Source organism: Grammomys surdaster, unplaced genomic scaffold, assembly GCF_004785775.1.
Source record: "Grammomys surdaster isolate TR1022 unplaced genomic scaffold, NIH_TR_1.0 146, whole genome shotgun sequence".
Lineage (NCBI taxonomy): Eukaryota > Metazoa > Chordata > Mammalia > Rodentia > Muridae > Grammomys > Grammomys surdaster.
The window spans coordinates 6,530,206-6,542,115 of NW_021604604.1; the positions used below are offsets into that span (position 1 = coordinate 6,530,206).

The window sequence follows — 11,910 nt, forward strand, 5'->3', positions numbered from 1 at the left end:
ATATATATATATATATATATATATATATATATATATATACATAGCAGCTAGCTGTTTATATCCCGATTAAACCTCTGCTGATTGCATCCAGATTTGGTGTCTTGTGAGTTTGTGGGTGGTCATGTCATCCCGAGACTTGAGTGAGGACCTCCCCTGAGTGGAGGTCTTCAAAATGTCCTCATGAGCTCTTGTGTTTCAACTCTTATTTCCTAGTTGACTAACGATGCTGTTTTGGAAGACTCTAGAACCCTTGAGAAGTGTGGTGTAGCTAACAGAAGTGACTCAGTCAATGACTTCAGCCTTGAAGGTTATATAGACTTATTTTCTAGTAATCTCTTTGCGTCCTGGTCAATGCCATGCACACTGCTTCTGCTACAAGTTCCTGAAGCCACAGATGAACCTAGTGCAGCCATGATATATCTTCTAAACTATAAGCTCAAGTAAATCTTCCTCCCTCTCCTCAGTTGTTTCTGTCATAATTTTTTTATATCAGAGGGAAAAGTAATTAGTATAGAAAACTAGTAATAATGTGATTTCTTAATTTCACTTTTTATACATATGTATATCTGTATGAGAAAACAAAAGTAATGGAAGACTTATGAGTAAAATGTGTAATAGATCCACTGACCAACAGAATAGCATATTGGTTGATTCCAGTTTATTTTTGTTAATTATGAATAAAATTTTTAACTAACCCTGTATAGGTGTTATATGTATATACATATTTCTTTTGATAAATACTGATATGTTTTATTACTGAATCTATGGCAAAGGTATTTCCTTTTATGGGAAAATCCAGACATCTTCAAAATGGTCATACTACCTGACATTCTCTCTCTGGGAAGAAGAGTGTCCTTTTATCTGCATCCTTGCTTGTATGATGTATCATTTGTATTTTGATTTTAGTTATTCTAAAATCTGTGCAGTATACATCAGTATTCTGATTCGCAATTCCCTAATGATGTATGATAAACATACTTTCATCTGCATATTTTTCTAAGGAAAAGTATTATACATAATAGGACTCATTATAACATTTTCATACACATACATGTATTTCACACATTATCCCTGCCTAGCCTGGTATGGCCTTGGTTGGACAGAGTGACATGCTTTTTGCCCCTGAGACAGGGCCCCATGTGAGCTTCCACGAGTGTTGAAGGCTACTGTTGGCATAATGCTTGTTTGTATAGTAATGTACATATTTTTATGTTCCTCCTTTAACGAATGTTCTCCCTGTTAACATTAAGAGCCCTACCATAATCAGACAGCTCCAATCCAGGAGGCAAAGGTGTAGCTAATATCTTGGAAAAATGGTAAATGTTGAAACCTTCAACACAGCCCTGAAGGCTGTGAAAAAGAACTCTTAAAATACATGAGTTCAAAAACATATAATTGTCATATAATAACATATAATTGTTTACTAGGCAAAAATATAAGGATGAATATGAATCATGAAGGACTTCATGAATCTAAAGGAACAAAGGTAGCTTCACTATGAGCCAGCTAGTCAGAAAGATACAAATACAGGCAGATACAAATGCAAGCAGATTCTTCAGTTCAAAGGTCAGCCTGGGACACACTGAGTCCAGGCCCAGATGTGATGGAAATGGTAATTTCAGGACAGGGTTCCACCCATCTAGTTTACCATCTGTGTTTAACAAAGGCAGACAGATCTTTGAATTCTTTTCTAATGTTAAGAAAAATAAATATATGTTTGCTATCTCCTAAGAATCTCAGGGCTGGAGTCCTGGGATGCTGATTCTTCAGATAAGCTAAAGGAAACCTGGAGTAAATGACTGGATTGATATGTAAAATAAAAGACTGAACCTGTGTTGTGCAGAAGGTGAGCTATCCAGAGAATTTTTTAAGATAAAAAGGGAGAGCTTCTTGGAGAACAAAAACAAGCAAGCAGGACTTGGACAGAGAGATTTTTTAGAATAGCAAGCAAGCACAGAATATACACAGAGAAATCTTCAGAGAGAAATGAGAATATAGAAGCAGACTGGAAAAGCTGTATCCAACAGAGCAAAGGTTGTCAGCTTGGATCCATTATTTGACTTTGAGTTATTCTTTTCATCGCTTCCAGACACTCCTTCTCTCTGAACCCCTCTCCAAGCTGAGGCTGGTCCTTGGCATATCCCCTTCACACTCACTGATTTAGAATCATGGTTTCATTACTTAACTCTGAGATATAAAAGTTTCATGGATGTTTTCAGGAGCCCTCTTTCTCCAGACCTTCTTTCTCAAGTGGCTTTCCTGACACGTGACTTATTTTTCATTCCCCAGTGTCTTTTAAAGAGAAAGGATTTTAATTTTAATGCAATCCAGATAAGTCATACATTATTTAATAGCTCATGCCTTTTGTTGCTGGACTTAAAATTTTCTTTACACTCAATGTCTTCTAGATTTTATATCATCTGGGAGTTTTGTAGTTCATCGATTTTTATATATAGGTCTTCAATCCTTTTTGAGTTAATTTTCTGTGAAGATGCATGGTCTATGTAGACACTCAGTTTTTGGCATAAGATGTTTCTGATTCCAAGAAACAGAAATTGCTTAAAAAGACTATTTGCTCCACAGCATTTCTTTTGTTTATGGCTCTCTATTCTGTATTGCTTATTCTATATTTTCTGCTCTATTCCTGGTACCAACTGCTCTTGAACACTGATGTTTCATAGTTTATACTTCATCATTTAACCTCAGTTGGGAGAAATTTACACTTAGTAATATCAGCAGAGAGTTTTCACATAGATTATAGCAAAGTTCCCTCCCCTTCTTCTCTTTATAAGGCTATAATGACATCTGCAGGCCCACCTTATGGTATTAATCTAATCTCAACTGCATTCCCAAAGTCCCATTTCAAAATATCATCAGACAGAGGATTATGATTTCAGTTTATTAATTTAGGGTGGACACATTCAGTTCATTGAAAATATGAATTATGTGTTTTGACCTATAACTGCCAAGAATAAACCTAAATGGGTAGTAAGAATAGATTTGTTTATTTAAAGAAATAAACCAATGCAATGGGAGATTTCCAGTTGAAATAGAATGCAGAAACAACATACAAATGGCCATTTTCCAAGCCCCCTGAGAAGCACAGATTAGTGTGCCCTGATCTGATCTTCTTCCACGTTGCTAAGCCACGGGGAAAGGAAACCACTGCACATCTGTCCGGAGGAAGATTTCCTAAATTGATGGCTCAGGTGCCAGATGGGCTCAGTGTTCTAACCCCTTGCTCTGTGAATTCCTTGCAGCAAATATGATCAACTTCTGGCTACCAATACAATCTTTTTGATAAAAAATTTTTTTTTCTAGCTTGTTTTATGCTAGAATCTTCCCCTTCAGCCATTCCCACATTGATCATTAAGCAAACAGGATGAATATCTTACAGCCCTCAGTCCATGACAATGTTTACCAGCTTTAGATATAACTAGATGGCTTAATTCACAGAGCTGTTATTTATGTCTCTTTAGAGATTACAATGTCTATGTTTTGCTTGTGACCTTTCATGTTTAGAAATGACTTTGATTTAAAATTTAAGAAGTTCACTTGAGCTTAAATTTAATCAATTTTTATACAATTTAGAAGATGAAACTTTCTATACTTCAGGGTCAGGGCACACTTCGTTCCTATGGCACTGAACACAATAAGAGAGTAGACTAACTCTGAAAAAGCTCCATTTAGTATGATTGAAAAAGAAGTAGTTTTCAACCTTCTTAACCCTGGGATGCTTTAATACAGTTCCTCAAGTTGTGGTGACCCAAAGCATAAAATTATTTTTCTTGCTACTTCATATTTGTATTTGGCTACTGTTATGACTCATAATGTAAATATCTGTATTTTCCTTCTGTCTTAGTTGACCCTTATAAAAGGATCATTCATCCCCAAAGCGATCGTCACCTACAACTTAAGAACCACAGAAATAAAGTGTCTGTGTAAACTCTACTTAAGCGAAGTGAAGTTTCAAACACAGTTACTGACCAGGCATGGTGATACAAGTCTGTAATCTCAGCACCTAGGAAGCCCAGGCTGGCAGGTTTATGACTTTGAGTCTAGTCTATTCTACATAGCAAGTTCTTGGCCAGTCACGAGTATATGGTGAGCCTCTGTCTCAAACAGCAACAATAAAAACGAAACAAAATCCTGCCACAGTTACTGTTTGAAAATGATTTATAACAATACAACTCCTTGCAGCATATTATGACATATTATACAGTTTATTTTCATATGATTGATAGAAAATCTAGTCTTCTAAAGTATTTTTGCTTTATAACATGAACTCAAAGGAAAGTTTCCTATCTATAGGCATGGTTACATTGAAGTAAAATCAGAAATAAAAAGGTTTGGGATAAGGGTTGCACATTTCCCTGGCACTTAGAAAACCAGACCTGGGGCCTTCTTCAAACTAGAGCCTGTTGATTAAACTCAGCCTAGAGGAGAGCTGCTTCCTACAATGACCCTTCAGCAGGACCTTGCCAAGGAATAAAACAATGGATTGTCCTGAGGATAACCCTGGTCCTTCAGTGAACTGAAAGCTCTTACCACTAAAAACATTGCAACTACTGTCCCCTGTGCTTCCTCCTCTAAGAATTTAAAATTGTTTTGTTCTAATGCTGCATATCTATTGTAGTCTCATATATTCTGTGAACATGGGATACACAAAGGCAATAGGTCCATGAGAGTGACACACTTTTAAATGGAATTAGAGCTCATAAAAGAGATATTGGGCTAGCTCATTCTCTCTTCAAACTCTCTTTACTATCATTTTAAAATACATTCTTTGTACACATTAACGGGTTTCACTGGGACAGTTCTGAATATGGACTATTGCACATAGGTGACACATGCCCTCTCTTCTGCCCTTCTCACCACTGGTCACTTTCACAGTTATTACAGTCCTTCTACTTTTATTGGTTTGTGTGTTTCCACATGTAAGAGAAAGCAGGAAATATCTGATTTTGTGTCCAGCTCATTTTACTCAGTATGATGTCATCCACTTCCATTTATTTTTCTAAAAGAATAGTATTTCCATTCATTTTAGTGGTTAATGACACTCCATTTGCATTCAGATACCAATTCTCTTTATCAATTCATGTGTTGATGGGTACCTAGGCTTATTCCATACCTTACCTATTATGAATTGCACCACAGTGAACAGGATTATGCACGTGGGAAAAACAAAAAATATCAGTTAAAATTCCCACCAGAAATCTAAGGGTATTTTTACATTCATTGTATTAGTTTTTGTAAATTTTATGAGTGTTGTATTTATATCATTTGTATCACACACTTTCCTCTCTCCAATTTCTCCCAGGCTTTCCATTTTCTCAACTTCATGACCTCTTCTTATTAATAATTAAACCTCTTCTTATTAATAATTAATTCAATTAATAATCGCTCATATGTACACATACATACATATATACATATACATATACATATACATGTATATATATATACATGTATATATAAACACAACTTGCAGAATCTACTGAATGCTGCTTATATATATACGTGTTTAAGACTAACCATCAGGGACTTATGCTGGGAAAAAGACTGAATCCAGACTGAATTGTTCTCTCTTAACAGACATTAATTAATTGGCTCTAGCTCTTCAACTAGGGTTGAGGGCTTGTGAGACTTAACCATCCACCTAGGGATGTCAGCTGGTTTGACTTTGTGACGATTTTCCTTAGATAGTCATATTTTCAAGATTTCATGGGTATAACTTCTTGTAATATGCAAGAGACACCATCTCATGATAGCTACCCTAGTCCTCTGGTTCTTACAATCTTTCATGCTCCTATTTCCTATGGTGTTTCTGGAGTCTTAGGTGTAGAGCTTGTTTCTATGTGTGTAGACTGCAGATTCTAAGCTTTGAAACAACCATCTCTATTCGTAGTGTTTATCATTTCCTTCAGTGAGAGATAAACAAACTTGAAAGTATTACCTTTAAAGTAAGTTGCTAGTTATTTAACAAAATTTACTCACAGAAGTCTCTAAATTGAACTCACAATAGTATTGGCTTATTTTTCCATCTGTACAAAATGTGAACATTATGAATAATATGAAAATAGCATACTATATTATGGTATAATGTTATACTAAGGAAGCTAAAGCTATGTGAGCTTATAATCACTACCACAAATATCCTGATTTTTACATAGAAATTTTATATTTTATTGTAAACCTTCATAATAATATATATTCTTCTGAATCTCTACACCACTACAGATTTTAAAAGAAATAATACAAAAGCACTACTTCATTTATTTATTGTATGAATTTTTTCATAATAATTATGTTAATCTAAGACAAATATAACTGATTATTCCACCTGTTCAACAACATCTCAGTGAGAAAGGAAGCAGCAGGCAACTTTTTAAGGTGAAGGCAGAGGTACCTACTCTCTTCCCTTGCCTTAATTCACCTTGAAACACACATGAATCTACTGAAAGGTGGAGACCTCAGCACCTTTACTTGGTGAAACAATAATGCTAATAAGCCTAGATGTCAAGAATCACACCGATCCATTTCAACAACAACCACCACCACAGCAACAACAAAACAGGATACTGAGTGTGTAGTATGAGGAGGTCTGTGAAGAGATAACAATTACTGAATAATATTGCTAACTATTAATAGGTAGCATATATTTATTAATTTAACATGTTGTGAATTGTAAAATGTGAAATGTATTTAAGAATGATTTCTAGAAAAAAAATGAAGGTCTAATAAATGCCTAATGATGGATAGTTACATAACATCAGTATTCTGGCAGTTTTACTAACTAATAATTAGAATAGACAGATTGACCTTAAAGTAAACATTGAGTAAGTAAAAGCAGTTTGGTATACAATTAGTGATCACTACATCGATGTTAATTAGCATAAAATAAAGTATTATCCATATAAGAAATTAGAAAAATAAAAGGGTTACTAAGATGTTACAGAAAAAAAGTGAAAAGAAAAAAAAAAAGAAAAGAAAACCAAAACCAGAAGTTACTGAGAACACTACTGGGAAAACTGATGAACAAGGGACCCTTGGAGCTGAGACGCTCACAGTACAGTACTGCTCTCTGGGAGGAGAATCATGGTAGAGCTAAGGGAACAGACAGAAGAAATGTGAAAGCTATTCTAGGTTGAAGTCAGCAGAATTTGCCACTGTACAAGTACATCGGGAAGACAAAGGTCAAAGGTCCCAGCTGAAATTTAACAACCTCAGGTCCCAGCCTGGGGTTGTTAAATAGAAAGGGAATTGAGATCAGGAGCAGGAAAAGCATGGAGAAAGAGAAGCTGCAGTTGAGGCCAGGTAAAAGAAGAACCATCTTCTAGCTGTTCCTATAAAATCATAGGCAAGAGAGAAAGCATTGGCAATTTAGGAACTACTTCAGTCATTTCTGTTTGTATTTTCATGAATTTTCATTTTCATTCTACAGCATTGTATTACTGAACAACAAAATGCTAGTTTAGTTAGTACCTGAATGTAAATTGATGTGTATAAATGAACCTACAGGCCTTCATGCTACCTTATCTAATGTGGTAACAGAAAAGCGCTGGCTGAGAATTGTGAAGAGCAGTATATTACTGTCTTGTTTTTGTTTGTGTTCACTCTACAAAACACTGTCTGACATTCTTTTATGGAACGTTCAGCTTCGTGGGGCATTTTGGGGTAGACCAAAAGTCTCATTTGTTATGAAGTTAACACAGAGACAAACAGCTCAGACAAGTTTTACAGTTTCATATTTTTTTTTCCCAACCTTGAACCAGAAAATTGGGACTAATGGTCTGTAACAGATACCTCCTATTTCTGCTTCTGCCTCCAGCAACTCCACTCTGGCCATCTTGGCACCATTAGCCACAGAATGAATTTAGCAAAATAATTGGGGATTCTAGAGTTTCAGTGATGACTCACCCTACTTTTCTATAGTGTTCTTTCTTCTTCAGCATCCCCAAAGCCACAGTGATTCTAAATATAAACTAGGAAGGTATATAGAGAAAACCCAGGCCACTAAAATTAGAGAAATTTAAGCTGTAATATCATTCTTGCCCTGAAGTTTTACATCATCTGGATTATCTGTATACTGAAAATTAATATTTTACAGTTGCAAAAGAGAAATCATAAAGTGTTAATGTATCTGATTCCCAGCATGCTAGTGGTTCAGGTCATGGACACAAGATATAGATATGTCTGGGTAACTTGGTGCTTCATTTCTCAATGTAAGGCTAGATAGTAAAGTTACTGATTCTACTTAGCAGTTAACTTCTAGCAACTGTGGATGGACCAGGCCTTATTCTCAACACTTAAAACATTATAGGATTGTTCTGGGATTATAATTCAGTACTGACATACTTGACTAGCTTGCATGAGGTCCCCATCCCATCTCTAGCACTTTGAAAATGATGGAAGATCATATAAAACACATGTTCTAGTGTTGTATTATAGAGTCTATTTACAAATTCTCTGTATCAGAATGTGTACATTCTCTGTTCTTATGAATCTCCCTTTAGGTAGAGAATACTGACTACTATCCCATTGCCAGGCGTAACTTTGTGGATGTGGGTAAATACATGTATACCATATCCTAATATTGGGGCAGTACTTTCTGTTCTCCATCCTCTGATTTAAAGCAGACATCTCAAATGGGAATGTGGCCCTTTAGCTCTAGTCACATAGAGGCAGGATATGTGGAATGAAGATCCACAGCTTAGAACATCAGGGAGTTTTGCAGAGCTCTGAATAAGAAATTGATATCATTACTATTCTTTTTCTAAGCTAATCTACATGCTCAGGGCAAGAAGTAGATTTTCTGTTTATATGTAAATGAGAATTGTCTTTCAAGAAGTCTGTCTGATACACACCAAGGTATATTTTATATGGAAACATGTAATACATAATAAATAATACAATAGAATATATAATAAATATAATTAAAATACCTAAAAGATGGGTACCACTCTATTTATCCTTCCCTTTAGAAAATATTATCCTCACAGGCTAGACATAAAACAGCCAGCAATATATATATATTTCCTTTTTTACACCAGCCATTATTATTGGAGAAAATATTTTCAATATAAGGTTAATTGGTGGTATGTACAAAATAAATTAGGAAGTAAAGAAAGAAAACAATATATGTATATGGTATTCCAAGGATCCATTGAATAAACATGGGCACCCAGAAGAAGCATGTGCCAAGAAGGAAGAAAAGCGTGTGGCAAAGCCCAGACTGAACTTAACTGGATAAACTAAGTAAGTACTAAGTAGAGGGCCTTTTTATAGTTGAGGCACATACAGGATCACACTGTAAAGCGGGGAGCTGGTCATTTACTCTTTTTGAGCCCTAAATGAAGTTTGATTTGACTCTGAATGAGACAGGCAGTCTTAGGAAGATGTTGATGATGCTGTAGGTATTATCTTAACATCTAAATTTAAAAGCACCTGTTGGACTGCTGTTGAGAGAATATGATATGAGGTTCAAGGATAGAAACTAAGAGACCACTTGTAAAGCAAATGGAATCTGAGAGACAATGGTGGCTTGGGGTAAGGGCAAATGAATGAGTTGATTCTGGAAAGATCTGAGGTTAAGGATGACCAGGTATGTAAATATGGAACAGGATGATTGGAATATGAAGGGATGATGAAGCAGCCTTCTAACTGGACTTCCAAAGATGGATTTGACTTTATATAGTGTTCTAAAGAATAGCTGGAAACTAGTGACAGCAATCAGTGCTGCCCAAATGGTGACATGGGAAGTATCCTAACTTCAGAAAAGGGAGTGGGATGTGACCGCTGGAAATGCTTTAAACTCTATCACACCTATGATACATGCAATCCAGCTAGGCATGTATCATACCTATGCACACCTTTACTCCCAGTACTCAGAGGCAGAGGTAGATGGATTTCTGAGTCCAAAGTCAGTCTGGTCTACAAATCAAGTTCCAGAACAATGATAACTACATAGAGAAACCCCATTTTCAAAACAAAACAAAAATCAAACAAACAAAATAGATATCAATAAATTAGGTGCTCTTCAGTCCAAGTATAATCTGCAAATGACACTGTGGGAACAGGATTTAGGATGAGGGGGATGAGAGGTTAAAGAGTCATGTGACGAGTCCCAGGAAATCAGATTCCAGAGACCAGCATCAGGGTGCATATCTGAGTTTATTGCTCAGCCCATAAGCCTATATGGCATTTGAGCCAACTCCGAGTCTCTAAATCCTTGGCCAATCATATCTCAACACATCATCACTGTGGCCCCAGTGAAAGCCCTGTCTGATTAGATTACTCAGAAGGAGCAGGGTGGGGTTTGAGGTGTGGGGGTGGGGGTGTGGAGGAGTCGGGGAGTGTGTGTGTGGGTGGGAGGGTCATCGACATCTTTTAGGACCTCCTTGAGGATGGGGGAAGCAGCCACCCTCCTGGCCTTGGTTTCTTTTTGCTGTCTCACCACAGTGTTCTGGGAGCCATCTTAGAACTAATACCGTGTACAGTAAATCAAGACTCTGAGGAGTCGCAGAAGTCTGTGGTGCCTTGCTCTCTGTCCCACTTTTTACTTCACAAGGTTGACTTCCACACACCCCCACATGACACTGGTCTTCTATGTTATTTGATTTAAGAGCTTCTGGTCTGAGTACCAGGCTGATGTTTGTGAATTTCATTTTCAGTTTTACTGGACCACTGTGTGTTGCAGAGGAGAGCACCCCCTTCTCTACACCCTGTTCTAAGCCTGTGGTGTTCTGAATTTTAGTAGCTTCTCTCATTATCTCTGAGATTCTTATTAGGCATTCAGGTTGTAATATTGAACATAACGTAAGTATGGAGTTTAGAAGAGAGGTTGCAGATTAAGATATAAATCTTGGAAATAGTCTATTTTCAATAGATAAAAGTTTAAAAAGGTGGAAAAATAGTTTATAAGCAATAACATGTAGAGTTACAATGTAGCCCAAATTTTAAATATTGGTGTCACTGAAGAGAAATGAAATGGTAATGATGTTTTCAAAAATGCAATGTGACTATAAACAACTCAGGTATTACTATATTGAAACAATTATTTTTACAATCATTAAGTCTCACAAAGATCATGATATTGCAATATAACTTCAGATAATGACTTTTTGGTATTTTGAATGTGATAAAAAGAAAGGAATAACAGATTCAAACACATTTACTATATTTCAAAGGTTAAAGACTAATTAAGAGTAAATATTTACAATAATTTTTCAAGTGTCAGTACGTTTAAGGAACTGTACAAGTGATGGCACTTTAGGCTATTTCTGAATATAGAGTATTGATTTCCTTGGTAATTCTTCCAAGTCGACAGAATTGGAAATTCTCATGTCTTTGAAATGGTCTCTCTTACCTGGGTAGAGGGTACAATCCATGAATGACAGATCATCAATTGCGATATCTCCAGTGAAGCCATCTCCCACTGAGGCCACTATCAAGATCTAAGGTTTAAAATAAAAGCACTGAATTGTGAATAAAATTATAGAAACCTGAGGATGAAAAGTAACTCACAAGGCTGGGGACATGGAGATGGCTCACTCAGCAAAGTGATTTATATGTAAGTATGAGGTCCTAAGTTTGATCCCTTATATCCACGTAAAAATTTTGGAGGATATTAAGTACCTGTAATCCCATCTCTGTGGAGGTGGAGACGGGATGATTCTAGGGGCTCACTGGACAGATAGTGGACAGAGCTCCATGGTTCTCAACCTTCCTAAGGCTTCAACCCTTAAATGCATTTTCTCATGTTGCGGTGACCCCCCTCAAACATAAAATTATTTTCATTGCTACTTCATAACTATAATTTTGATGCTGTTATAAATGATAATGGAAATATTTTTGGAGATAAAGTTTTGACAAAGGGACTCTGTAACACACACAGATTTAGAACCACTG

The 11,910-nt window shown here is 36.2% G+C and overlaps 1 protein-coding gene across 1 annotated transcript in view; it reads right to left on the reverse strand.

Annotated features, from left to right (window-relative positions):
* Nucleotides 1–11,910, reverse strand: part of Malrd1 (MAM and LDL receptor class A domain containing 1) — a 639,509-nt gene that overhangs the window by 428,540 nt on the left and 199,059 nt on the right. The window contains exon 18 of the mRNA XM_028764924.1: nucleotides 11,369–11,456. Coding sequence (XP_028620757.1) covers nucleotides 11,369–11,456 — 88 coding nt within the window. The remainder of the gene's footprint in view (nucleotides 1–11,368; nucleotides 11,457–11,910) is intronic.